Genomic DNA, 27,859 nt, shown 5'->3' with positions numbered 1-27,859 from the left:
ACAGATGGGCTTCAACAAATGGCAGTAATCCTCTGAGGCTCTCACAAACTCTGAAAGACGAACAAGAGGGATTGCAGAGACTACAATTCCCAGAACGCTCAATGAGGAAAAGGAAATGAGCATAGCAGCGTATTGTGGATTGTGTATTTCGGGTGGGGCCGAATAAAGCCCCTCCTACTCCTCGCCCAAGGCACGCCTAGTCCCTCCTTCGAGTCTCGAAGGCTGTCGGTAGTTGTAGTTCTGCCAAACCTAGGGGAGCTTAAAATTTTAAGAGATAAGGCCGAGAGACCTGTCGGGATTTGTAGTCTACGCCGTCGGCGGACGCGCACGCGCAGTTGAGGCCGGGGCGGGGCCGCAACACTGCAGTGAAAGCCGAGGCAGCGGGCAGGCGAGCAGGGGGCGGGCGGACATCTTGGGATCCGGAGAGTGGCCGGGCCGGCCGAGCAGAGGGCCGCGGACACCAGGTGAGCTCGGGATCTGGCCGTACGGGGTGAGGGAGGACGCCTCCCTGGCTGCCCAGCTTTGCCGTTCACTGCACTGCGCTACGCGGAAAGCAGCCCACACCCGGGAGTGGCCTCAGGCTTCAGATCAGAAAGGGAGCTGACGGCGGGGCGGGGGAGCCCTGGGCGCGGTTGCAGGACAGGCGTGGAGCGGTGCCCTCCACCTGACCCGCCCGGAGCTTCGCTTGAGAGGGAGACCCTCCTGGAATCCTCCCAGACAGAGACGCCGCGCGGCGGCCCCCTCCCTGAGATCGTGACAACCTCCTAGCCCTCGGCGCTTCCTCCTCCCGGGGCAAGGACAATTCCCCCATCCCCTAGGACGGTGACACCTCTTTGTGCCGCCTCCTTGGACTGTGACAAGCTCCCCACTCTGCGGCACCCTCTCCTTGCAGTTGAGTGACAGCCCCCGCATGCCGTGGAACCATCTTTACCCGTGATGTCCTCCTCCCCGGGGCGAAAAGCCCACCACCCGCGCATGCTTATACACCTGCGTACCACAGCAAGCTACGTCTCCTCAGCTTTCCCTTATTCACCACTATTAGTCTCACCCTGCTGTTTTTTCCTCTTCAAAGCCGTGACCTTTGCCATACTGGAAACTCTTTTCTCCAGGTGCCCCCACCAGCTCTGTTGCTGCTGTGGGCTCACCTGAGTACACTGCCTGGCTGTTGCTGCCAGTCTATCCCTTAACTAAATACTCCTTTCCTGACCTGGGCCCCATCTCTGCTTTGATGCCCTGCCCTCCCTACCACCTGATCCCTGTGAACTTGCTTCTTTGCCCAGGGCTCTACCTCCATTTTGCGCTTTCTCTCCTGGTCTCTGGGACTGAGGAATGGGAAGTGTCCAACCACTTTGAGAGACTTCTCATTCTCTCAGCCTGGGACACCTTGACTGCTATAGTAATACACTTTATTTTCCAGTTTAGAAACTGAAAGTCTCCTAAACTGCCCCTCTTGTGAAATTAACACCAAGGCTAATCCAGGAAATCTAGAATTAAATTAACCCTTTTTCTCCTTGCAAACAATCTAAATCAGTTGGACCCAAGTAATTTAGATAGTTCCGGGATTCTGCCCCTTGTTTTTAGGCATACAGGTCAGAAATGAATTATGTTGCAGGTCTGGAATCAGAATTTTCACTGGAAGGATCTTTAAAAGAGAGGTGGTCAGAAATAACTAATAAGCTGCTTGGGTCACTGAAGTGTAGTCTGTCAGGGCTGGGGCCTTTCTACTCTGCTGTTTTACTTGTTTATTTGACTGCCTGGGAGAGGTTGGAGCAGCACTCCTGGGTTGATGTCAGGGCCTTAGGGCTCTCTTCTCTCCTCCCCAATCCCTGCACACCCTTTCCTAGAATGTTTAGACTTTTGTGAATTAGAGAGCCAGAGGTTCAGGTCCTGCTGCCTTCTCTGAAGGGTAGTGGAGCCTGAGAGACTAGCGCTCCTAAAGTTCTGCCTGGGGGCCCCAGGCCTGAACCAGCTGGAGTAATTCCTACCGCCATTCCTGCACCCGCAGGCAGGCCTTTGCAGTGACTCACCAGCTAGAGCCTGATTGAGAGTCAGCACAGGAAGGGGCCTTGCTGAGCTCAGCGCTGTGAAAGGGGGAGGGGGCTACTCTGGGCTCAGTCCCAGGAAAGGGAGGGTCAGAATGGCCTTAGAATCCTGGGCCTAAGTCCCTCTCCTTTTCTCCCTTCCAGTATGGGATAAACAGGAACTGGGGCCTGGTGAAAGGGAGGGGCTTGGCTAAGAGGACTGTAGGGTCACTTGCTGGAGGGTTGAGTCAGGAAAAAGGCCCAGCCAGTGACTTGGACAGCCCCTTAGGGGACAGGGCTCGGATTCTGCCGCCTTCCCTTACACTGCCCCCATCTATCCTAGGTCTCTTCTCAGAGCGATGGGCTGCGAAGACTGAGCTGCCGCCATGATTGGAGGCTTATTCATCTATAATCACAAGGGGGAGGTGCTCATCTCCCGGGTCTACCGAGATGACATCGGGTGAGTGCCCTGGCTGAGCCAGCTGTGCCCCCACTCCCATCCCTCCTCTCCAGCATGCAGGGCCAGGTCTCTTTCTCCCAGAGGCTTGATCTGGACTATTCCCCACCCCTTGCTGCATCCTGGATGCTCAGCTATTACAGCCTGGTTCCCACTAGGTCTGGTGGTATTGGCCAAGCAGCTAGTTGCTGGCCACTCAGTGGGACCTGTGAAATGGCAGGACCCCCACAGTCCTAGGAACTCCTACCCTTGCTGCCTCCTGTTCCCTGTAGTGACAGACCTAGTTGCTGGAGATGAGTGCTTTTGCTTGAAGGGTTGATCCCTCCTTTGAGAAGGGAGATCTGTCTCTAGCGGGTGGAATTAGTGGTCAGGCTGGCAGTACTAATCTAAGTCTTGCTCTCAAAAGCCCTTCTTGTGGTGAGAGCCTTCACTGGACTTGAAAGCCTCTTCAGGCTGCTGAATCCTCTCCCACTCCCTTTCTCAGGAGTCAGGCTGCTGACTCAGCTGTTTTCAGTTCCTCTGGGCCACTCCAGGAAGAGAGGTGCTGGGCAAGCCTGAGGCATTCTCTGGGTCACCAAGGGATGAGCAGGGAGGCTGTGCTGCTTTCCTGGTCTATCAGAGTAGACCAGGAACAGCTCCTTGTCTGTGTCGTCAGACCTCTACGAGGAGACATAGCCTCACTTACTCTGCCCCACCTGCATGCCACTGACCTTCCCTGACAGAGGGGACTTGTCCTAGCCTCAGGAGCTCTAATGAGATTAGGTTCCTCTGGTTCATGCTGCCCTGTTTTTCTTCCTAGAATTGCTTAGACTAGACAGTCAGAGATGGGCCTGCTACAGTGGCTCCCAGCTTCGTGGCTAATGGGGATAGCCTGGCCTTTGTGCCTGTTTGTTGGGTGGTGGTGGGGCATGAGCTAGAGACATGGCAATGCCTGGCATGCCTGTACCCATCCACACCCCTCCTCTGGCCCTGGAGGGCCTGGCTGAGCCTACCAGGGCACACACTGTCTTGCATGCCTTGCTGTGCTCTGCACCCCTTGCCTGTTGCCCATCTGCTTCCGCCGCATGGTGTGTGCTGCCCACCCCAGTGTGTTGTGTCTCTAACCCTCTCTCTCGTTACTGTCACTCTCCTCTTCTCGGTGGCGTCATTTCTCTCATCCCATCTCATTGGCTGCTGTAGCAATAGGTAAGCGGCCTGTCAAGCTGCTGCCCAGGCACAGGTGGGTGGGGGGCCCTGCCCCCCCATCACTGTTCTCTTCATTCTTTTTTTCATCCCTGAACTTGCCCTGGAATTAGATCCTGGACAAGCATGGGTGACCCAGCTCTGTGACCCCTTGGCTTTTCCCTTAGTATATTAGAGCGTTCTCTGAAGGCATGCTGGCTTTGCTACCTTCTGGAGGACTCAGCCTTCCCCGCTGGTGGAATGACTGGAGAAGCAGCAGTGTCTCTCTCTTTTCTGGGCCTGGAGCTTACTGAGAAGCTATAGAGGTGGAAGCAGGGAAACTGCAGCCAGGCATGGGAGTCAGGAACATATTTCCTCTAAATCCGATAGACCTCACTTTATTATCTGCCCTACTGTCATCGCCACTTGACTTCCTGTCTCTCATGGCCAGATGTCAGCCTGGCTCTGGCCCTTCTCTTGAGCCCCTGCTGGGAGGAATCTTAGAAACTGGCCCGACAGTTAAGGCATTGGCTTTCGAGTATGTGTCAGGCTTCAGCAGAGAGGAGGGTGGCTATTTGTTAGCAGCTGTGGTTGATCCCCACGGAGTGAGGTTTGCCTGTACTGAGCAGCCTCTGTGCCCTCTTTTCTCTCAGGAGGAATGCAGTGGACGCTTTTCGGGTCAATGTTATCCACGCCCGGCAGCAGGTGCGCAGCCCCGTCACCAACATCGCTCGCACCAGTTTCTTCCACGTTAAACGGTCCAACATCTGGCTGGCAGCTGTCACCAAGCAGAATGTCAATGCTGCCATGGTCTTCGAATTCCTCTATAAGATGTGTGACGTAATGGCTGCCTACTTTGGCAAGATCAGCGAAGAGAACATCAAGAACAATTTTGTGCTCATATATGAACTGCTGGACGGTGAGACTGGTGGGGCAGTGGGTCCAGGGTGGGAAAAAGCCTGGTGGGGCCTGGCCTGGAGGTGGGAGTAGGTCTGAGGCTCGCTCCAGTGCCCTCTAAACTTTGTTTCCTATATGGTCTTTTGAGCCAGGAGGAGGACAGTCCAAATCCAGACCTAAAGACTGATCTGAAGTGAATACAGAAATAGGCTAGCGAGTAGAGGTGGGGGAAGACCGAAAGGTCTTTTGGTGGCTGGTCCTCCTGCTGTTCAGTTAAGCACACTTCATTCTCTTAACCTTGTGGTTTGGGCCTTACTACACTGACTGTCCTACCAGCTTTCCATATCAAGAGCTGCCTCAGAGCCTGGGTTAGGATGTGATATTGCAGGTTCCTCTGGATGTATTGTTTCCTCTGTAGGGTATGATTTAAGTGAACGGAGTCCTTCCACCTTCCCACATCAACACTCTGTATTTTAAGGGCTTAGGGCTTCTGGACTTCTTACCCACTGGCCATGTGACTCTTCTGATTTTTTTCTATTTGAAAAAAATGTAATGTTTTAACTGTTTTCTTATAAAGCATATATTCTAGAGTAAATGCTACAAAGCTAGAAAAACCTTGCTGTAGATGATGCTACAATGTCTTTTAGAGCTATGCTGGCCAGATGTATCCAGGCTGGGGGGATGAGAAGTAGGAGCCTTCAGCTTTTTCTAGGAGCTGATGAATCCCTTCCTTTTGCAGAAATCCTAGATTTTGGCTACCCACAGAACTCGGAGACAGGTGCACTGAAAACCTTCATCACCCAGCAGGGGATCAAAAGCCAGGTACTCATACTGTCCAGGCTATAGTCAAGGTGGAGCCCAGCCGCCCTTCACCCCGGCTGGCCCGCAAGCCTTTTCTGAGCTGACACATGAGCCCATCCCTGATAGGAAGTGCTGGCCTGAGCCTTCTGCCCTGACTGCAGGCCTGTTCTGCTCTGTGTGGCCTTCTCCCACCCCTGGAGCTTGCCAACTCAGCGTTTCTGTTACTGGGAATACAGTGCAAGCAGTTTCCTTCTGTGTTGTGGGGAGTGGGGTGTGGGCTGCTCTGGAGGCTTTGATGTTCCTCAGGAGGAGAGAGCCTGGGCCCCCTTCTAGGATCCAGGCCTTATAGCCTTCTCCTTCTTTTCTGCCTGCCTCTTCACATCTGCACTCATCTGCTGCTTCCTGTGGGCACCGTGTTGGCTCTGTGTTCTCCAGCATCAGGTAAGCTGTTCCCTCAGCTTCCACCCTTGCAGCTTTGCTCAGTTTTCTCCAGGCCCTGCCCCATGGGGGAAGATGGGTCACACGGTGTGGACTAGAAGGCTGAGGGGATGAGGGTGGAGTGGGGATGGAGATAAGAGAATTGAAGGGGGTGAGGAGTGAGGCCTTGTTGTTTGTCTCTGTGCCCCATGTAGACAAAAGAAGAGCAGTCTCAGATCACCAGCCAGGTGACAGGGCAGATTGGCTGGCGGCGGGAGGGCATCAAGTATCGCCGGAATGAGCTCTTCCTGGATGTGCTGGAGAGTGTGAACCTCCTCATGTCCCCGCAAGGTGAGGGCCCTCGCGTGATGAAGCTGGAGGGGAGCCAGGGCAGGATATTGGTCCTGACTCAGCTGCTTCTGGTTATCTGTCCATCACCAGGGCAGGTCCTGAGCGCCCATGTGTCAGGCCGGGTAGTGATGAAGAGCTATCTGAGTGGCATGCCTGAGTGCAAGTTTGGAATGAATGACAAGATCGTCATTGAGAAGCAAGGCAAAGGCACAGCTGATGAAACAAGCAAGAGGTGCCCGAAGCAGGGTAGCTGGTGGGAGAGGGTGGACCTTGGACGGCTGAGCAGAGCCTGGTGAATCACAGGTTCCTTCTAGATTGCATGTCTGCAGTAATGCAAACTCTTACTTCCCAAGGGTGTGCTTGGCTGGTTGCTCTTAGTATCTGTGTTGAAGAGATGAGGGGGTTGTCCTCACCCTACTCAGAGTAAGCCCCTTTTTTTGGTCCCAAGGACCAAGATTCTTCGTACATACTGATGGCCTCTGCCCAGTGTGCCTGAAACTTTTGTGTTCCACACAGCAAAACTCTCAAAAATAATGAGTTTGCAAAGCTTCCACTCATCCGTAACTCTAGGAAAGGGACCCCCAAGTGAGAAACCTGCATTCTGGCAGCTTTCCATAGGTTACAGTGCAAGCCTTGTCCAGGCTGTTGCAGCCTTTGTGGGTGGGGTAGTCTCCCAGCCCGACTCACTGCTGCCATCCTTGTATACCAACAAGACCTTCTATCCCTGCTTGCAGCGGGAAGCAATCAATTGCCATTGATGACTGCACCTTCCACCAGTGTGTGCGACTCAGCAAGTTTGATTCTGAACGCAGCATCAGCTTTATCCCACCAGATGGAGAATTTGAACTCATGAGGTGCCAATGGGGTGTGAGGAGCAGGGGTTGCTATTGGCAGAGAGCGGGGAGAGGGGGGAGGACAGGCTCTGCTGTGCCAACCTAAAGCTGTCACACCCCTGAAGGTATCGCACCACCAAGGACATCATCCTTCCTTTTCGCGTGATCCCACTAGTTCGGGAAGTGGGACGCACCAAGTTGGAGGTCAAGGTGGTCATTAAGTCCAACTTCAAACCCTCACTACTGGCTCAGAAGATTGAGGTGAGGATAAGGGGCTTAGGGAGGAGGAAGCACTTGTCTCTAAGAATAAAGGCAGGTGATGTCAGGATTCAACAGAGCTCCCTGACATGTGTGTCACTTCCAGGTGCGGATCCCAACCCCACTGAACACTAGTGGGGTGCAGGTAATCTGCATGAAGGGGAAGGCCAAGTATAAGGCCAGTGAGAACGCCATCGTGTGGAAGTGAGTCTTTCCTTCATGAGGGCACAATAGGGCTCAAGAAACCTTCGTGTACCCTCTTGTTAAGTGTCACCTTTTGTGCGCGCACGTGTGTGTGTGTGTGTGTGTGTGTGTGTGTATTGGGCGAGTGGGGGTGACTGCTTCTCCTGGAGCCCCGGTTGTGTTCTCATCCATTGTACCTCTGTGCAGTTGTGCACATGCCTGCACTGGGGTACCTGCATGCATGCTTTGTCATGATTCTTTAATGTTTCCCCATTTGCCCTTGTACCTCTGTGAAGTAGAGAGCAAGGGATAGCTTGGCCATGTGTCTAAGCAGAAACTGCATGCAGCCCGCAGTGCTAAAGGAATAACAGACCCAAGGTTTCATAGCAAGAGGTTATCAGAGTCCTCAGCACCTTGCCTTGCCCTGGCACCTCCCCTGAGCTTCTGGGTTCTTTTCCCCCCACAACCTCCTTAAAGGGGCATCAACCCCCCTTGAAGCTTTTCTTAGCTACTAGGGGCCCGTGCTGCCTGTTGACCCTGTGTTTCCAGGATCAAGCGCATGGCAGGCATGAAGGAATCGCAAATCAGCGCTGAGATTGAGCTGCTGCCCACCAACGACAAGAAGAAATGGGCTCGACCCCCCATTTCAATGAACTTTGAGGTACGGCAGAGAAGGGGCCTAGAGCAATGTGTGCTAGGAAAGACCTTAGAAATCCTTCCAGTCTACCTCTGCACCTACCACCTTGCTGATGATGAAACTGAGACCCCTGAGAGGTGATTTCAGTTCACAGACCCATTCCTTCCCCTGCAGGCTTCCTCCTAGAAATTGATATTCACACTGACAAAAATCTTTGACTTCCTTTGGCTGGTCATAAAACAATTCTTAGGAAAAACTGAGATTGCTTGCATGCTCAGTAAGACACAAGACAGGAAAATGGGCTGACTTTGCTTTATGCACATTAAACATGTAATTTTTTCCACCTTACTGTTTAAGTCCATAAAACTGAGCAGGATAAGTATATTTTAAGGTAGGTCTTTGGTTGCTGTCACCTCCTGATTAAAGGAACTGATTCAGGTCATCACAGGCAGGGCCTGACTTCAAACCCAAATCATAGATTGCTAGTTATGCTTTCTTCTTTAGTAGCCTCTTAGAGGACCTCTCACCATCCCAGCTTCCCAGAGCTTCTTTCAGGGTCCCAGTCATTCAAACCCTTCTAGTAGAGAGAGGAGGTAGGGCAGGGCTGTGGAACTTCCCCAAGGAGACTGGCTATGAAAGGAAGGCCACATCCCTAACTGGAGCTATCCCTTGCCCAGGTGCCATTCGCACCTTCTGGTCTCAAGGTGCGCTACTTGAAGGTGTTTGAACCGAAGCTGAACTACAGCGACCACGATGTCATCAAATGGGTGCGCTACATTGGCCGCAGCGGCATTTATGAGACCCGCTGCTAGCTGCCTGGTGGCCGCTAGCCCACCTCCCCACCCACCCTCTTCCACAGGTCTGGGTGCCCTTGGCCACCACACATCAGTGTCTCCTCCCTCCTGCTTTGCTGCCTGCCCTTTGCACTAGCCCCCGAGTCTAGGTCTGGACCAACCACATTGCAAGTGGGACTGGTGGAGCAGTCCCTGGGCTCCCTGAATGGGGTGGTTTCAGAGGCTCCTGCTCCACCATCCATCTGCCTGCCCTAGCCCACTGCCAGGCTCTTGAGTTCTGTGACCAAAGCCAAGTGGGCTCCTTCTCCTCCCCTCTCCTACGGCCACATCTCTGGAGTGGGAGGGTTGGCTGCCCCTCACCTCGGAGCTCCCCCAAAGGCCAGTAACGGATCCCCAGCCCTCAATTCCTACTCTGCTTTGGGATAGTGTGAGCTTCATTTTGTACACGTGTGACTTCGTCCAGTTATAAACCTAATAAACTCTGTAGAACGGAGCTGCTGGCTAAGTGTTGAAGTGGGAGCTACAGTGGAGAGGGTTTGGTGGGACTGCCCCTCCCCTGTCTTAACTCAGCCTTGAGTGGAATTCTCTTCTAAACTCTTCTGTCATATCTTAATTGTTATGTCCCTCAGGGCCAACCAAGCCCTTACCCTAACAGGTATTTCCCCCAGAACGCCCTCTGATAGCCTCAAGGGCAAGCAGCCCCACCTGGCCCCAGTTCCCTGAAGGTAGAGATTCTTACCTAAAACCATTCTCAGTTTTAGGCAGGTATTTTTCTAATTAGCAGAGATTAAGGAAGGTGTACATTTGGTCTTCCCAGCCATCCTTAGAAACTGACTGACTTCTTAATTTTATCCTCTTCCCAGTTACTCAAGCTTCCCAGACCTTGGTGGGTATGTTGTAAAAAGGAAAAATTTCACTCTTCCCGGGCCTCTTACGGGCTGCCCCCGCCCCCCATGGCTGAGGGGTTAAGAATTCACCTGCAATGCAGGAGACCAGGCTTCGATCCTGTGTCAGCAAGATTCCCTGATGGAGGAAATGGCAACCCACTCCAGTATTCTTGCTTGGAAAATCCCATGGACAGAGGAGCCTGGCAGGCTACATACAATCCATGGGGTCACTGAACAGGCAGGCAGGCCTCTAGATAATTCCTCCCTCCATGCCTTCCCCTTGCCAAAGAATTGTGTGAACAGGACCCTGAGGGGAATGCTCCATATTCTGCTAATGTGTTAGAGCAAAGATCTGCCATCCCCAGTTTTCCCTTGCTTGGTCTCTGCCTTTTTAAACCTAAGAAATCTATTAAGAAAATTTCAAACAAGTAGAAAATATATAATGAACTCCCATCATAGTGGTTCAACTTGTGATTAGCTCTTTAATGTCACATCCAATCTGTGTTCATGCTTAAGTGTCCTACAAAAAAACTGTCACAACTTACATCTGGATCCAAACAAGGTTCCTTGATTGGTGGATGCTTCTTAAATCTTAAAAGCCACAGGTTCTCCCTCAGCTTTTGCAGTGTTGTTGAAGAAACCAGATAGTTCTGTAGTTGCCGTTAGAATTCCACTTTCCCTGTGTTTCAAATAAAATGGAAATCTTGTAATATTCCTCAATGACAAAACGATGAATGGGTGTGACTTTGACAATTTTGGAGCCAGTTTGGAAGAATATTCACATTAAATGTGAAGCGGTAGCATTTTGAGGAAATGCCTAACTTCTACCTGAGGGAAACACTGAAAGGCAATACCCTTTTACGGTCACTTACTGAGACTCAAGTTGCGGAGAAGTCTGCTTTGGGTGTAGGTTGGGAATAATAAATACTAATGAAATTACACAGACCTTGTCGATCTGGTTTTCTTGCCCACTGGCGGTCAGTGAGGTAGTGCCCGGGGGTGATGGAAGACCCAAAGGGCGTTATTCGCTTAAGTCTGTTGAGCCGTCAAGTGTGAGAGGTCGCGGGCGGGCTGGCTACCTGATCAAGACAAGCAGCCCATAGGGCCTGAAAACCGAACAAAATCCGCGACTGCACAAAAAGGCGCCAGAGGCTTCTGAGAACTCAGGCACCAGCGTGAGTCAGCAATGCTCTCAGCGGGCTCCAAAATGGACAAGCACGCAGCGGCTGACGCGTTTCTGGGGAACATGTAGAATCTAGTAAGGCCAAAGTGCTTTATCGACCGCCCTTCTCGGGAGGTTCCCTTCATGGCCTGATAAACCGCGAGCTTCCCTGCACCCCGCCCTCGCCGCCTGCAGGATCTCCACCTCCCAGAAGTCTGAGAACCGCACATGTGGCTAATTCTTTCGTGGAAAAAGAGTCGCGCAAGCGCAGAGAGTGCGTCTCGGCATGGACTCTGAGCGGCGCTTGCGTACGGTACCGCCAGCTCCGTTTGCCCCGCCCACCGGGCTCTGCGCACTCCGCGCCTTTCTTACGTCACCGTTTCGCATGCGCTTTGGAAGGAAGGGCGAGCTTTCGGGGCACCGGTAGGAGGCGGGCCTTGACCGGGGTCTCACAGCGACTGCGCGGACGGGAGCCCGACTGGAACATGGCGACTTGCGCTGAAATCCTGCGGAGCGAGTTCCCCGAAATTGACGGACAGGTCTTCGACTACGTGACGGGTGAGCCGAACCGAATCAACGCGCTGGGGATGCCGAAGTGGAAGTCAGGGCGGGGGGAAGTACTAAGGCAGAGCAGTGGCGGGGACCGCCGCTAGGCCTCTCCTCTGTGTGACCTCTTGTCCCGAGGACCAGTTGGGTCTGGAGCCCGGACTGGGGCCGCAGTACGGGGACCAAAACTACTTGTATGTCCACCTTACCTGGTATCTTCCTCGTGTCTTGACATGCCCTCCCTAGGCGTCTTGCACAGCGGCAGTGCGGACTTCGAGTCTGTGGATGACCTGGTGGAAGCTGTGGGGGAACTGTTGCAGGAGGTGTCCGGGGACAGCAAGGATGACGCGGGCATCAGGGCCGTGTGCCAGCGCATGTACAACACTCTGCGCCTGTACGTGCCAGGGCAGGGGGATTCGTGGGGGAGATGGGAGAGCGGACGGCCAGGTGACAAGACGTGAGAGAACAAGGTCTGATGGCCATAGAGCTTTTTCCTCCTCTTCTAACCCATTGCTTTCTATCCCTACCCTCAAGGGCGGAACCACAGACGCAGGGAAACAGCCAGGTGCTGCTAGACGCCCCCATCCAGTTGTCAAAGATAACAGAGAACTACGGTGAGAGAGAGGGAAGATTGAACTAGCTGCCTTACGTCCTCCACCCCCTAGCCATCTGCCCTCTGGGGCTCAGGACTCTTCTTACCTCTTTTCCACAGGACAAGGTTGTAGGAGTTAGTTGATGTCTTTACTGAGGGCAAATGAGCCATTAATAAAGGGATTAAGATTGGGGAGGTCTCCAAGCTCTTGGGTGTGGTAGGACCCATGGGTCTTGGAGCTGGACAGATTTAGGTTCACTTCCCAATTTTGCAGCTTACTAACCTACTGCATGATCTTGTAGGAGTTGCTTAACTGCTCCTAGCCGCTGTATCCTTAATCTGTGAGTTGAGTTTTTAAGTGTTGAGAGAATTGATACCTATCTCCAGGATTTGTAAAGCTTTCCTTTAAATGTATGTGTCTGTGTCTGATTCATGTTAGCCACTGAAAATGTTAGTTTCCGTTCCCTTAGGGAGAAGGTGACTGCTTTTCTTATCGCTTACAGACTGTGGCACCAAACTTCCAGGTCTGCTAAAGAGGGAACAGTCCTCGGTGAGAAGGGAGAGGAAGAAGAAAGGGAGGGGTCTGTGTCTATGGTGGGGGTGAGAGTTGACTGTTTCTAAATATTGGAGTATATTCCTGGGGCATTTCTGATTGACTTTCCCTGAGTCCTTGAGCCTACACCATAGGATGAAATGCATTATGTTTGGACTCTTAGACGGTGAATGCAAAGAAGCTAGAGAAAGCTGAGGCTCGACTGAAGGCAAAGCAGGAGAAGCGCTCAGAGAAGGACACACTCAAGACCAGCAGCCCTCTGTGAGTTAGTGAAAAGGGCTGAGAAGAGAGCAGAGCAGTCCCTATTGAGATGGAAGGCTGCTTGGGAGTGCTAAAAGCCATCCATTTCTCCCTTTAAGAGTCTTGGAAGAGGCATCAGCCAGCCAGGCAGGCAGCCGAAAGGAAAGTCGGTTGGAATCATCTGGAAAGAACAAATCCTACGATGTGCGAATTGAGAACTTTGATGTGTCTTTTGGAGATAGGTGAGGGAGTGGCTGTGGGGGAGTGGGGCTGACTTTTTTTTTTTTTTTTTTTACAGTTAAAGGAGAATTTGGAGCGGTGAAATGGGGCTAAAAATAGTTAGGTTTCTTATGTTATACTTGCTGTGTAGCTATCTCTAGAGCCCCCTTTGTCGTCTTCCTGCTACCCGTACAGGGTTCTGCTGGCTGGAGCAGATGTGAACCTAGCATGGGGCCGCCGCTATGGCCTGGTGGGTCGGAATGGGCTAGGGAAGACAACGCTGCTGAAGATGCTGGCCACCAGGAGCCTGCGGGTTCCAGCCCACATTTCCCTGCTGCATGTGGAGCAAGAAGTTGCTGGAGATGACACCCCTGCCCTGCAGAGTGTGCTGGAGAGTGACACGGTGCGAGAAGACCTCCTGCATCGGGAGCGGGAGCTCAACGCCCAGATTGCCGCTGGCAGGTGAGGGCTCCCTGGGACAGACTGACCAGCAGCAGCTGTGCTTCGCAGAGTGCCTGCCATGCTGGCACAATCCGCCATTTGAATACCCATCCTAGTAAGCAGCAGGGCTTAGAGTTTGGCTCGGTGGTGCTGTGCATTCCTTGTTCCTGGCATGGTGGCCGTTGCCCTCACTGCTGTGAGCAAGTCCTTCCTGTGCTCTGTTCCTGTCCCAGCAACAGTGCAGCCAGTAGCCTGCTTTGCAGCTGTCCTGAGGTGCAGGATAAAGTAGTAAACTTCTCCCGCTCAGCCTGATTGCTCTTCCCCCCATTCCTAGGGCTGAGGGTTCACAAGCTGCACAGCTGGCAGAAATCTATGCCAAGTTGGAGGAGATCGAGGCTGACAAAGCACCTGCCAGGTATTTAAAATTCCCTTCCTTCCTTCAGATTTTATCTTTCCTTTCTGTTACCTGTTCCAATCAGGTTCTTTGATTTCTTTACTCCTAGAGCATCAGTCATTCTTGCTGGGCTTGGCTTTACCCCCAAAATGCAGCAGCAGCCCACCCGGTGAGTGGCCCTTACCATTCTTGGCTCTGAACACTGTTGACTGTGCCTCTGCCTCTTCTCGTGAACACTCGCCCCTGATGCAGCTCTGTCTCTTTAGGGAGTTCTCAGGTGGCTGGAGGATGAGACTGGCCCTGGCCCGGGCTCTATTTGCTAGGTGAGTCCCCTGGACCTGTATGTGGATACTATGGAAGATGAGCTTGTCTCTTGGGAGGTGGCGACAAGTCGCTGACCTGAAACCTCAAACCATGCATTCTTCTTTTCCATAGGCCAGATCTGCTGCTGTTAGATGGTGAGTTTGAAATGCAGCACTCTGACCTTGGGGTGCAGAAGGGTGGCATTGTCCAAGTTTCCAGTTCTCTGGCCCTTTAATCCCAAACATGTCCTCCCCCGCTTTTCCAGAACCCACTAACATGCTGGATGTAAGGGCCATCCTGTGGCTGGAGAATTATTTGCAGGTGAGTGCCTCCAGGTGTGGAGCAGGTCTGGGGAGTGTCTGTCTCCAAGGCCTCTGGGGTTTGGGAGCTGATTGCCCTCCCAAACTGGGCCTGCCATCCTGTGACCCCCTCAGACGTGGCCCTCCACAATCCTGGTCGTCTCCCACGACCGCAACTTCCTGAATGCCATAGCCACAGACATCATCCACCTGCACAGCCAGCGGCTGGATGGTTACCGAGGAGACTTTGAGACCTTCATCAAGAGCAAGCAGGAGCGACTGCTCAATCAGCAGCGTGAATATGAGGCCCAGCAACAGTATCGCCAGCATATCCAGGTGGGAGAGCAGGCAGGACTGGGGACCCACCCCATCCCATGGGTACTAGAGTCCTGGGGGGTGAGGGAGCTGAATATGCCTGAACTTGTCCACTTGTAGGTTTTTATTGACCGTTTTCGCTACAATGCCAACAGAGCCTCCCAAGTGCAGAGCAAACTCAAGATGCTGGAGAAACTGTGAGTACAGTGTCCCTGACTGGGCCCTGACTCCTCTCATTTTGTAGGGAATGCCTACAATTCTCATCTTAGCCTCCCCTTCTAGATCTCTCCTTTCCTACAAATCCACTTTTAACTTCCTTCCCTGCAGGAAGGCATCTTGCCCCCAGACCTCGGCAACCATCAGTCTACTTTCAGTCTGTATATATTTGCTAATTCTGAACATTTCATATAGACAGATTCCTCCCTGTGACCTTTTTTTTATGTCTGGCTTCTTTCGCATAATGTCATGTTTTTGAAGTTCATCATGTAGCCTGGATTAGTACTTCACTCCTTTTCCTGGCCAGATAATATTTCATTGCACAGTTACTCCACATTTTGTTTAATGATTCATCAGGTGGTGGACATTTGGATTGTTTTCCGTTTTGGGCTGTTAGGAATAATAATGCTGCTATGAACAAGTTTTTGTGTGGACATATGTTTTCTATTCTCTTGGGTACAGAGCTAGGAGTGGAATTGCTGGGTTATGTAATAATTCTATGTTTAAGATTTTGAGGGATTGCCAAACTTTTTAACAGCAGCTGCACCATTTTACGTTCCTACCAGCAGTATATGAGGATTCCAATTTCTCCGCCTCTTTGCCAGCATTTATTATGTCTTTTGAAGTGTAGCCCTCCTAGTGGATGTGAAGTGATATCTCTTTGAAATCTTGATTTGTATTTCCCTTGTGACTAATGATGTTGAGCTTTGGAGGCATTTTTTACTGAAGTATAGTTGATGTGCAATATTATGTGTTTCAAGTGTACAACATAGTGATTCACAATTTTTAAAGATCATGTTCCATTTTTACTTATAAAATATTGACTATATTCTCTGTGTTGTGTAATAAGTATATCGTTGTAGCTTATTTTATACTTAGGAGTTTGTATCTCTTAATTCTTTACCCTAGTCTTGCTCCTCCCTCCCTCTCCTCTACCCACTGGTAACCACTGGTTTATTCTCTATATCTGTGAATCTGTTTTTTTAGATTTTAGTTTTTTAGATTCCATATATAAGTGATACCATACAGTATTTCTTTTTCTCTTGACTGATTTCACTTAGCATAGTCTTCAAGTCCGTTTATTACAAATGGCAAAATTTCATTCTGTTTTTATGGCTGAGTTGTTATTCAGTCACTAAGTCGTGTCTGACTCTTTGCAACCCCAGGGACTACAGCACCCCAGGCTTTTCTGTCCTTCACTGTCTCCCAGAGTTTGCTCAAATTGTTGTTCGTGAGTTGTTGATGCTATCTAACCATCTCATCCTCTACTGCCCCCTTCTTCTGTTGGCCTTCAGTCTTTCCCAGCATCAGGGTCTTTTCCAATGGATCGGCTTTTTGCATCAGGTGGCCAAAGTATTGAAGCTTCAGCCTCAGCATCAGTTCTTCCAGTGAATATTCAGGCTTGATTTCCCTTAGGATTGACTGGTTTGATCTTAGTAGTCCAAAGGACTCTCAAAAGTCTTCTCTAGCACCACAATTCAAAAGTATCAGTTCTTTGATGCTCAGCCTGTTTTATGATCCAACTCTCACATTCATACATGGCTACTGGAAAAACCATAGCTTTGACTCTACAGACCTTTGTCAACACATTGTATATGTGTGTGTATATGTATATCCATTCATCTGTGGATGGATGGACACTTAGGTTGTTTCTTTGTCTTGGCTATTGTAAACAATATAGCTGTAAACACAAGGATACGTGTATCTTTTCCAATCAGTATTTTTTTTTTTTTCAGTTATATACCCAAAAGAGTATTGGAAGTTTAATCTTGAAGCAACATTTCTAGACATACAGGTGGTAGGGGAGCTTAAAATCGTAAGGCTTAGGATCTTGTGACATTGAAACATATAGTATATTAACTGGGAAAACAAAAACCTACCCCCCCCAAAAAAACCTCTGTTCTTTTCGGCATATGTATTACTTGTATGATAAGAACAAATCCATTTTTTAAAGTCACAAATCTAGTCTGTCTGTCTCTCTCCTCAGACCAGAGCTGAAACCTGTGGATAAGGAGCTGGAGGTAGTGATGAAGTGAGTGCTGGGTCAGAGGGGCAGGTGGGGAAGCTCTTGTTTCTGGGGCTGCCCTCAGGCTCATCATCCCACCTCCTGCAGGTTCCCCGATGGATTTGAGAAGTTCTCACCACCAATCCTGCAACTGGATGAGGTGGACTTCTACTACGACCCAAAGCATGTCATATTCAGCCGTCTCTCCGTCTCTGCCGATCTTGAATCCCGCATCTGTGTGGTATGGCTACCATCTCTGTTCTGTGAGCTGGGAGTGAACTCTCCCAGTGTGGAGATTGTATTGTGGATTGGTCACGTGGGAGGGAAGGTCCACAGGAGTAGGAGTCAGAGCCTGGGCCGAGGACTTCACTGTACTTGTCCTGGTCCCTCTTCCAGCCTCACAGGGCCACTCTGCAGCATAGATAGAGAGCCTGGCCTGTGGTGTTTTATAAGTACTTAGAGCAGTACTTTATCTTACTGGTCTCAGCTCTGAGTGTCCTCCTAACTGGAACATAGAGGAGAGAGCATGGCTCAGGGTCAGACTTGGGATGTTAACTCTGCTATTTCTTAGCTTGGTTACTAAGCAGACTTCTCATTCTTAAAAGAGAGATAACATCCAGCTTGCTCTGCTATTGGGAGAATTAATTCCCTTGCACTTAGTGGGTACTTGGGTATTGGTCCCCTTCACAGCTTTACTGTTTCCTTCATTTTTTCTCTACAGTTCCTTAAAAATATTTTTTTTTAGTTGTTGGAGTCATTGGGACTATCTGGGATCTATTCTCATCTCCTCTGCTTCTGTATCGCACTCAGGGATGCTCTTTATATACTCATGTGTCATCTTACAGGTTGGGGAGAATGGGGCTGGGAAGTCTACCATGCTGAAGTTGCTTATGGGGGACCTGACACCTGTTCGGGGCATCAGACATGCTCACAGGTAGGGCCCACACCTCCGCTTTCCAACCCCTCCTGTGCTGTAGCTACACTCCTTTATGGTCATTGCCTTCCATCCCCTCTCCTCCTTCCCATCTGTCTGCAGGAATCTGAAGATTGGCTATTTCAGCCAGCACCACGTGGAGCAGCTGGACCTGAACGTCAGTGCTGTGGAACTGCTAGCACGCAAGTTCCCTGGTGCGTTAGGGATTTGAGCTGAGGAAAGAGGGCTGGGCCTGACACCTCCCCCTAGGCTTACCTTGGGTTGCTGAGTCTGGGTGTAAGGATGTGGGCATTGGGGGTGGGGCTGGGTGGATGGTGAAGGGAGGGAGTTGGGCCTGGAACCCATACGGTGGGGTGGGGCCTATTGCAGGACGGCCTGAGGAGGAGTACCGTCACCAACTGGGCCGGTATGGCATCTCTGGAGAACTGGCCGTGCGCCCTGTTGCCAGTTTGTCTGGGGGCCAGAAGAGCAGGGTGGCCTTTGCTCAGATGACCATGCCCTGGTGAGCCGCCTTGACTAGAGCTTTTGCCCTCCACTTTCCTGCTCTTGCCCAGTGGAAAATGATTGTCTTGCCTTGGTAGCAGAGCTCATTTTCTCCCAGCCCCCTAACTTCCCACCTTTCTGGGTTCTGCCTTCCAGTCCCAACTTCTACATTCTGGATGAACCCACAAACCACCTGGATATGGAGACCATTGAGGCTCTGGGCCGTGCTCTCAACAACTTCAGGGTGAGTGTACCTTCACACTGCCCACTCTTTCCTGGGCCTCAGCACGCCTTTGGGCCCCTCTGAGAGCCCCACGGTCTCTGTCTTGCAGGGTGGTGTGATTCTGGTGTCCCATGACGAGCGCTTCATCCGGTTGGTGTGCCGGGAGCTGTGGGTGTGCGAAGGAGGCGGCGTCACCCGGGTTGAGGGGGGATTTGATCAGTACCGAGCTCTTCTCCAGGAACAGTTCCGCCGTGAGGGCTTCCTCTAGGGCCACGAGGCTGAGGACTGTGCCCAGGACATGGACTGTCTTTCAGACCCCTGGGCCACCATGTAGGCAGCCATCTCCTGCCACGAACTTCCCCCAACTTTGGGGACAGCCTTATTCATAAATCTCTCTTTTTGACTGGAGCATCCTCTGCACAACCCGGGAGCCCCACCTAAGGGTCTTTGAGGACTGGTCCTCCAAGGGGAAGGGAGTGGGGGCGCTGCCCTCCCACTGTCCCCGCTGCAACTGGGCTCTGAGTGGCCACTGTGTAAATTAAATATCCCTGCATCTCCCTTGCTCACTCTGCTGCTCCTGGTGCAGGGCTGCAGTGTTCGCCCATGGTTAAGGAGTGCAGTCTCTGATTTGGCATTTTCCTGTGACATTTGTGTCCGTCGTGTGGAGGAGGCCATGGAAGCATCACTGTTGTCCCTGGGGGGAGATGTCATCAAAGCTGCTGGGGGTCGACCTTGCAGTGGACCAAGCTTATAATGAAGGGCAGTGTATTCCATCACTGCAGTGCTGTGCTCTCCAGCCAAGGCTTAGCTAAGGGGTCTGGGCTCTTCTGTCTCAGCCCCACTGCTTGAGCGAGTAAGCTGATTCTGCAACCTGGCCTCAGACATGGTTTGCCAACTGCTTTCTCCAGTGATCTCTGGCCCAGCCTCACTCTTCTTCTCTGAATTGGACCATTTGGGGCCAAAGAGAAAAGTGAGAAACTGTCCCCATTTTGCTTGAGTGGTTTTGTGTTCCTTATTTTTTCTCTTAACCACATAGGAGAGGCCTGGGAAGTAGGGAATTGAGAATGGGGTCTAAGGCAAAGAAAAAGAACATCTTGGTTTCAAATTAACCAGTGTTTAAATGGGGAGAGGGGGTTGTTTAACAGAAGTAGTATGATTTATAAATATTATTTCCTGGATACTCAGCCACTGTATGTAATTGTCGTGCAGAAGACACTAAAATTGCTTTCCTCTTAATGACCGGAGAAACCAGCATCAACAGAAGGAACTTGTCGGCTTCGTGGAGAATTGTCATCACAAAGTTCAACCAAGGGATCTTAACCCAGCCACTGCGGGTCGTGTGATACAGGTCACTGGGGAGGAGACACCTGTCTGGGGGTAAAGGAGAATAAACCTGGAAGGCTCTGCACCAGTGGACTGCTGCACAGCCAGCAGGAAGGGTCACTAAATCTTCCTGCTTCCTCAGCCCCTGTCTCAGGAGTCCTCAAGATGTGGTGTTCTAGGCATGTCTCTGGCCACATGCATGCTCATGGTTCCAAGGACCACAGGCCCCATCACTCTCTTCCAACCTCAGACCTGCATGTGGGCCAGTTGGGGCCATCCGGGGTAGGGTCTGTGCATCCCTGTTTGTCAGCCCCTTCACCCCTCACCAGCTTGTGGTCCCTGTCTGAGTTTTCCCAATTCTTTAGAGTCCCTGGAAATGCCGCCAAAGCTTCAGTGGCAGAGTGTTTCTTTGGAGGTGGCTCTGTGTGTGGAGAGCAGTGGAATTGGATCTGTGATCAGATCCCAGCACTATTACTGGTAATAGAAGGGCTCACCTATATTAATTAGCTGAGTAGCCATGACAAGTCGACCTTTGTACACCTTCTCGGGGTCTACATAAGCACTCAGAGTGATTCCTCTGTGTCCAGTCTATGATTTGGAGGGCCATCATAAGAAAAAGCAGTACATTTTTTTCTGAGTGACTCCAGAGTAGACAGGTTTGGGTTCAAAGGAAGGAAAAACTTTAACAACTCAAACTGCCTTGTTACATACAGTTCCCGATCTCTGGAACTGTTCAGCCCCATGGCTATCTAAAGAAGGGCTCTTTCAAATAGGAGGCAGCATTAGATGGCCTCTAGGCTGGCTCGCAGTTTTATGATTCTGTTAAATAAGAGCCTGTATGTGTGGCAATACAGACCTACACTGCAGACCTTCAGAAAATTAAGATGAGTTAATTGCAGCAGTTGAGAAAGACCCTACAATAAGTATGTAAGGTGAATTTGGGGGGATTTGGGGCATTTGGGAGTTGGGTAGAAAATTCAGGCAGTGTCAGCCTGCTCTCCCAAGAAACACAGCAGAGAGAAGGGAGGAATCTGACACAGGGAAGCACCCCCTTCTACTCTAGAGAGCCTTTCCAACTTCTGCCCCTGGGAGACTGGTTCTTCCACCAGAGCCTTAACAGTCAGGAGCTGGCCAGGTTGAAAAGCCTCTGTAGTCCTGACCTCCTTGCTTCTGCTGGCCTTATCACACTCCAGTGCCTCAGGCAGCCTCGCTGGTCCCGTGTGGGAGGGGGAATGCAGAGCGATCATAGATCCTTCCATACAAGTCTACACAGCAATTGAAGGTACCAGTCAGTTGTTTATTTCAACATTGGAATTGCTGTCAAGATTTGTGGGATATAGACAACTTTAGGTACGTTCTCACTGGTTTCCAGGCAAATGTAAGCCAAGAAGGGACCATTTACCCTCACTGGCCATTCTCCAGCCTAGTTTGTCATTTAGAACCTAACGTCCTACTAAGGGCTTCCCTGGTAGCTCAGCTGGTAAAGAATCTGCCTACAATGCAGGAGACCTTATTTCAATTCCTGGGTTGGAACAATCCCCTGGAGAAGGGATAGGCTACCCACTCCAGTGTTCTTGGGCTTCCTTGTTAGTTCAGATGGTGAAGAATTTGCCTGCAGTGCGGGAGATCTGGGTTCAATCCCTGGGTTGGGAAGATCCCCTGGAGGAGGGCATGGCAACCCACTCCAGTATTCTTGCTTGGAGAATCCCCATGGACAGAGGAGCCTGGCAAGCTACAGTCCATGGGGTCATAAAGAGTCAGTCAGAACTGAGCGACTAAGCACAGCACAGCAGCAGCATCCTACCAAGAGCCACCTTCCAGGCCTGGGTCAGGCTCATCCTCAGGTGGCAAACCAAACAACGCCAACATCAGAGCACTATGGCTTGTCACCAGCCTGAGCGTGTAGACTGGATGTCGGAGTATGGGAAATCACAGGCTAGCAGGGTGGGCCCCAAACCTGGCTGAACCTGGAATGATGGATTCCCCTCAACCCTGCCCACCTCCAGGCGGGCTTCAGTGCACTTTATGTGTCCCTTACTGTAAGCTGCTCGCCATTAGCCTTGTGATTCCCACTTGCCTGGATATCTTTGAAGCCCAAACCCTGGCTTGCTCACATTTGCATCTTCTGTCCCTGTCACAGTTTGGGTTCCCTGGAAAGCAGCTTGAAGAGATTGGAATGTGCAGTGCTCCAGATTGAGCAGAAGGAGAAGTTGAGCTACAATGCAGGCCCAATGAAGGCCTCAGTCAACCCCACATTCTGGAGTTGGCAGAGGTGTTCTGAGTTGAGGCAATGGGTCCAACCGAATTGAACAGTCTGAGTGTTGGCTGCCACTGAGAGGAGCAATGACATTGGAAGAGGACGTTTCATCAGCTGAGGCAGTTACACTTAAGGGGTGACAGCTGAGGACTCGCTGCCATGGGTGTTCAGCACCCAGTGTGCCAAGTCTTTTATTCCTGGAAGCTCATCACAGCAACCACTCCCATGCCCGGCACGTAAAGAAGTGCTCAGTAAAAATGCTTGAGCGGACTTCCTCGGCAGTCCAGCAGTTAAGACTCTGCTGCTACTGCAGGGGATGTGGGTTTGATCCCTTCATGGGGAACTAAGATCTCACATGCAAAAGCTTGAGAAGTGAATATTTGGGGGAAGTTGAGAAAAAGTAGGGGATGACATTGGAGAAGGAGAGCTTCCAGCCCTAAAGCCACAGAGTCAGAGCGGCAGAGATAGAGGTGCACAGGCAAGGGCTTGTGGGCTCTGCCAGAATGAGGAAGGGCTCCTTTTTCTGGGCCAAGCCTTGATATGAAAGCTTTGGGACATGATATTATGGAGGTGAGTTTTTGTTTTCAAACGTCTCCTTGTCTTCTTTCAAGAGAATTATTAAGAAAATGACAATCGTTATTGAGCTCTTGTTACATAACTGGCACTGTAGTTGCTTTACCTACACTAAATCCTCACAACCCCCCGCACTGGCACAGTTGTCCCCTTTTTTATAGATGAGGAAATGGAGTTGACACAGTGGGAGGATACAGGATCATCTGGCTCCAGAGAACAGCTCTGAGTGGCCACACTGCCCTACTGCTCAGCTCCTAGGGTGACATGCCGAATAGTGAGGATTTATTAATTCTGTCACTTAAAACTCATCATTAATTGCATGGGATGGGAAGTGGGGGGTTTGAAGATGCTTCTCTCAGGAGAACAAGCTGATGAGTAAGGAATACCTCACACGATGGCTGACACAATCTAAGTGCTCAGTGATTCGTTCATTAAGTGATTCAAAATGTGTGGTATAGTGGGAAAGTCATGCACTGGGATTAGCCCAGCTCTCCCACCGACTGCATGTGTGCTAAGTCACTTCAGTCATGTCCAACTATGCAACCTTATGGGCTGTAGCCTGCCAAGTGCTTCAGTCCATGGGATTCTCCAGGCAAGAATACTGGAGTGGGTTGTCATTTCCTCCTCCAAGGGATCTTCCTGAGCCAGGGATCAAACCTGCTTCTCCTGCATCTCCTGCACTGGCAGGTGGGTTCTTTACCACTAGCACTACCTGGGAAGCCCCACCACTGACTGCATCTTAGGCAAATCAACGTCTCCAGAGTAAATTATCCTTATCCATAAAATGGGCATAATGCAGTTTATCTTGCCCATTTCATGGGTAGGAGAAAGGGTTAAATTAGATAAGTTCCTGTGTAAATGGAATAATTTTTTTTTTAATAAGCTGTAAAATGTCATAGATCCAGAGGGTGTCATTTCATGGGAGGGGTGAGAAGACAGCAGCCTGGAGCCTCCTCTGGAGACAGACTCTCACGAGCACAGACAAGCACTCCAGGCCATCATCAAGATGATGGCCCCAGGAGGGCCACCCCACAGTCCTCATCTGCTAAACCAAGAATCAGAAAGCCTGAATGCAGGAGCACAGCATGAAACTCTGCCTGGAACCCACTGAGTTGCATGGGGAGAGGCAGAAATCACCATGCAATTTCAGCCCATACTAATAGTATGTGTAAGTCATACCCTGTTGGTAATTCTAGGTTTCTCTTTTCTTTTTGTTAAATAAATGGGTGGTTTGGAAGTGACTTCTGCTGCACTGTATAAAGGGAGACCTTTGAAACCCTAAATTAAAATAAATACTTGTCAACCCATGCTGCAGCATTTTTAACACCAAAGAATGCTTTCACAAATGTTCTCTTTCAGTCTTGTCTCTTCAATAATCTTGTTTTATGTGACCCTTGCTGAGTTACTCCCATTTTATAGAACAGAAGCTTGAAGTAGAGAGATGTTACGTGTCTTGCTTAGGTTCAGATACCTCTGTGCCTGCAGAGATGGGGTGGTAACCGAGGGATCCAGGTCTCCAGCCTTCTCACATCTTCCGGATCGGCTGTTCTCAACTTTGCTCTACAGCTATTCATACAGTGGGCGATCTCTTATCATGCATGTCTGTGAGTATGCCCAGGGTCATGTGCCCTCCTGTCCTTTTAGGAAAATATTTTGAACCCGAAATGAGGGGGATCAACTGTGACCCTATTTTAATTTGCTTTAAAGTTGTAAATTAGGGAGCAAGTTCTGGAGTCAGAACTACATTCAAGTCTGGATCCTATTATGTAATAGCTCTGTGACCTTGTCAAATTAAGCTTCTCTGTGCCTCAGTTTCCTCCTCTATAAAATGAGAGTAATAATCCTTTCAGGACTTCCCAGTGGTTGAGAATCCATCTGCCAATGCAGGGCACAAGGGTTTGGTCCCTGGTCTGGGAAGATCCCACATGTCATGGAGGAACTAAACTTGTGCGCCACAACTACTGAGCCTGTGCTCTAGGGCTCCCAAGCCCCACACTGAGCACACTGAGCCTGTGTGCTGCAGCTACAGAAACTCACGTGCCTAGAGCCTGTGCTCTGCAACTAGAAAAGCCACCTCAGGGAGAAGCCCACGCACCACAATGAAGAGCACTTGCCACAACCAGAGAAAGCCGTGTGCAACAACAAAGACCCAGCACAGCCAAAAATAATTAAAAATTTTTAAAATGGTCCTTACATTGTAGGGTTATGGTGACTATTAAATCAGATAATATAAGCAAAACTCTCATCATGGCATTGCAGGCAGTTTCTTTATTCCTTGAGCCACCAGGGAAGCCCTCCATAATGGTTAGCCATTATGATGATTATTAGTGGCGACCTCCACCACTTTATTGACTTTTATTGAAATGTTGCTTACAGTGTCCTACAGCTAAAATCCACTGTGTTTGGTCATGGTGCTTCAGTCAAAAAGACAGGTACCCATGCCTCCTGTTTTGTGTCCTTGAACCCAGAAGGACCTTTTCTTGGATTCTTCTTCCACTGAATAAATATTTTCTTTGGATTCTTCTGCACATACTCACATGCCCCTCTAGTTCGTTCTGAATGTTCTATATTCAATTTGTTCCCTTACTCAATACTTGGCTCCAGGTTGGTGACTCCCCATCAGTGTAGGAGTCTAGGGGTTTTTATTTTGACTGATTGAGACCTTTGAGCATAGTCATTCTGAAACTCTCACCACCAAGGATTTCATCCTCTTTCTTCTGCATGAACTCTACTGTGCAGTACACTCAACTTGGGAGTAGAGTTATCTTAGTGTAAAACTAGTAAGAGTCAACAAACAATGGTTGAGATGTAGAAGCCATTTAAGAGTTGGCAAATTGTGGTTTGCTGGTGTGTGTGTGTTTCAGGGTTGGGGGCACATTTAAGAACCATCAGGTTGATGAGTGTACATTTAGCCAAGGAAGAACACAAGTGATTTGAAGAGCACGTTAAATATGCTTCAAATCAAGAAGGCCAGAACCCTGCAATGGACAGACCAAGAATTGCTCAGTGGGGGTCCCCAGACCTGCCTGAGAAGAAGCAGGCTCTATCTTGTGGCTCTTCCCTCTGGCAGGTCTTGTCCTTCACAGACATTGAATGTCTTAGTCTGTCAGAGCTTGACACCACAGCCTCTGAGCTCCATTCACTAACTCCACCACTCCATTCTAACTTTATCTGGTTTCTTTGGCTTGTGACTTAGTTTGCATGACCCTTCTCACCCAGAGAGGATGTACTAACCAGTAAATATGGATTTTCAGGGCCCCTATTGACTGCGTTTCTAGTGGTAAGTTAATAAACTGACACCTGGTTTATACATCAGTCTCTTCTGAGTTTCAGTAGTGTGAGGCAGAAACCCTTGGCTTGATCCAACAATGATGATAATTTATCAGGCACTATGTTCCAAGCTTTATTCTAATCACTTTACATGAATTAACTTGTTTTATCCTCACAACAAACTAATAGGGTGTGGATTATCTGCATTTTATAAGCGAGTAAATGGAAATCCAGAAATGCTTTAAAAAACAAAACTAAATTAAATTTGCCTAGGTCTACCCAGCTCCTGAGTCTCTGAGCTGGGGTTTGCCCCGAGGTCAGAATGGGCCCAATGTCTAACACAGCAGGACACCTGACCATGTTGGCGTTTAGGATCTGAGTGATAAGGAGCAGCTCTGTGCCATGATGACCTCAGCAGGTACTGAGGCCCTAGGGTAGCCACACCTGCCAACCCACCTGGAGCATACCATTGCATTTGGAAAAAATTTTATTTGTGAAACAAACCTAGTTTGTTAAATAATTGTTTTCCCTTTAAAATTTAATCAAAGACGGGACTTCCTGGTGGTTCAGGGGCTAGGACTCCACTCGCAATGCAAGGGGCCCAGGTTCAGTCCCTGGTCAGGGAGCTAGATTCCACATGCTGCAACTAAGACCCTGTTCAGCCAAATAAATAAAATATTTTTTTAAACGTAATCAAAGACATAATATGGTACTAATCACAGTTTCTGATAAGCCTTTGGTAATCACACTTGCTGACCTGAGTTATTTCATTCCAGCGCCAAGAAAGAAACACTCTGTTTAATTTAGCTTGGACATCCTTCAGTGACAAATCAAGGTAGACCATACCAGGAAAATAAACAGAAATTAGAACAATTCCTGATACAGGGAGAAGGAGCAACATAGTCTGTCGCAAAGGAACTTTCTTTTTTTACTTACTTTTTTCTTTTTCTTCTTTCTGTATGAAAATCCTTTCCTTGAAATAATCTCTCATAATGTACTCTGTGTATAAGTTAAATAAGCAGGCTGACAATACACAGCCTTGACATACTCCTTTCCCAATTTGGAACCAGTCTGTTATTCCATGTCCAGTTCTAACTGTTGCCTCTTGACCTGATACAGATTTCTCAGGAGGCAGGTCAGGTAGTCTGGTATTCCCATCTCTTAAAGAATTTTCCACAGTTTATTGTGATCCACACAGTCAAAGTGGTCCACACTTCGCTGTAGTCAATAAAGCAGGAGTAGATGTTTTTCTGGAATTCTCTTGCTTTTTCGATGCTCTGATGGATGTTAGCAATATGATCTCTGATTCCTCTGCCCTTTCTAAATTTAGCTTGAAGTTCATGTACTATTGAAGCCTGGCTTGGAGAATTTTGAGCATTACTTTACTAGTGTGTGAGATGAGTACAATTGTGGGGTAGTTTGAACATTCTTTGGCATTGCCTTTGGGATTGGAATGAAAACTGACCTTTTCCAGTCCTGTGGCCGCTGCTGAGTTTTCCAAATTTGCTGGCATATTGCGTGCAGCACCTTCATAGCATCATCTTTTAGGATTTGAAATAGCTCAACTGGAATTCCATTACCTCCACTAGCTTTGTTCATAGTGATGCTTCCTAAAGCCCACTTAACTTCAAATTCCAGAATGTCTGGCTCTAGGTAGGTGATCACACTATTGTGGTTACCTAGGTCATGAAGACCTTTTTTATACAGTTCTTCTGTGTATTCTTGCCACGTCTTCTTAATATCTAATGCTTCTGTTAGGTCCAAACCATTTCTGTTCTTTATTGTGCCCATCTTTAAGAGATCTGTAGTCTTTC

General features: G+C 49.7%; 2 protein-coding genes and 1 long non-coding RNA gene across 3 annotated transcripts; 2 read left to right on the top strand and 1 right to left on the bottom strand.

Annotated features, from left to right (window-relative positions):
- Positions 1-317: 317 nt before the first annotated feature.
- Positions 318-9,303, top strand: AP2M1 (adaptor related protein complex 2 subunit mu 1). The gene is made up of 11 exons (XM_019958766.2): positions 318-464; positions 2,365-2,481; positions 4,293-4,558; positions 5,276-5,358; positions 5,970-6,105; positions 6,196-6,337; positions 6,840-6,959; positions 7,064-7,199; positions 7,303-7,400; positions 7,929-8,040; positions 8,694-9,303. The coding sequence occupies exons 2-11, from the start codon at positions 2,408-2,410 to the stop codon at positions 8,826-8,828; spliced, it is 1,302 nt and encodes a 433-aa protein (XP_019814325.2). The 5' UTR covers positions 318-464; positions 2,365-2,407; the 3' UTR covers positions 8,829-9,303.
- An 850-nt stretch (positions 9,304-10,153) lies between these two features.
- LOC109557450 (uncharacterized) lies at positions 10,154-11,151 on the bottom strand. The gene is made up of 2 exons (XR_002180538.2): positions 10,644-11,151; positions 10,154-10,376 (listed from the first exon to the last, which is right to left on the bottom strand). It is a non-coding gene; the product is annotated as an uncharacterized lncRNA (long non-coding RNA).
- Positions 11,152-11,260: 109 nt separating this feature from the next.
- Positions 11,261-19,806, top strand: ABCF3 (ATP binding cassette subfamily F member 3). Its single transcript, XM_019958750.2, has 21 exons — positions 11,261-11,417; positions 11,652-11,799; positions 11,940-12,019; positions 12,501-12,547; positions 12,714-12,811; positions 12,910-13,032; positions 13,205-13,471; positions 13,785-13,865; positions 13,954-14,013; positions 14,111-14,167; positions 14,280-14,302; positions 14,413-14,468; positions 14,582-14,782; positions 14,882-14,958; positions 16,965-17,009; positions 17,091-17,223; positions 17,828-17,916; positions 18,019-18,110; positions 18,286-18,418; positions 18,556-18,643; positions 18,732-19,806. The coding sequence occupies exons 1-21, from the start codon at positions 11,345-11,347 to the stop codon at positions 18,888-18,890; spliced, it is 2,130 nt and encodes a 709-aa protein (XP_019814309.1). The 5' UTR covers positions 11,261-11,344; the 3' UTR covers positions 18,891-19,806.
- Positions 19,807-27,859: the final 8,053 nt, after the last annotated feature.

The sequence above is a fragment of the Bos indicus genome, chromosome 1 (assembly GCF_029378745.1).
Source record: "Bos indicus isolate NIAB-ARS_2022 breed Sahiwal x Tharparkar chromosome 1, NIAB-ARS_B.indTharparkar_mat_pri_1.0, whole genome shotgun sequence".
NCBI lineage: Eukaryota > Metazoa > Chordata > Mammalia > Artiodactyla > Bovidae > Bos > Bos indicus.
The sequence above is the reverse complement of the archived record's forward strand: the minus strand, read 5'-3'. Positions and strand labels throughout refer to the sequence as shown.

Bases quoted from the DNA above. Each gene is read 5' to 3' on its own strand.
- AP2M1 (XM_019958766.2), top strand. From the start codon at position 2,408: ATGATTGGAGGCTTATTCATCTATAATCACAAGGGGGAGGTGCTCATC. The intron at 4,559-5,275 runs GTGAGACTGGTG...TTCCTTTTGCAG, and splicing joins CATATATGAACTGCTGGACG to AAATCCTAGATTTTGGCTAC. The intron at 6,338-6,839 runs GTGCCCGAAGCA...CCCTGCTTGCAG, and splicing joins GCTGATGAAACAAGCAAGAG to CGGGAAGCAATCAATTGCCA.
- ABCF3 (XM_019958750.2), top strand. From the start codon at position 11,345: ATGGCGACTTGCGCTGAAATCCTGCGGAGCGAGTTCCCCGAAATTGAC. The intron at 14,783-14,881 runs GTGGGAGAGCAG...GTCCACTTGTAG, and splicing joins AGTATCGCCAGCATATCCAG to GTTTTTATTGACCGTTTTCG. The intron at 14,959-16,964 runs GTGAGTACAGTG...CTCTCTCCTCAG, and splicing joins CTCAAGATGCTGGAGAAACT to ACCAGAGCTGAAACCTGTGG.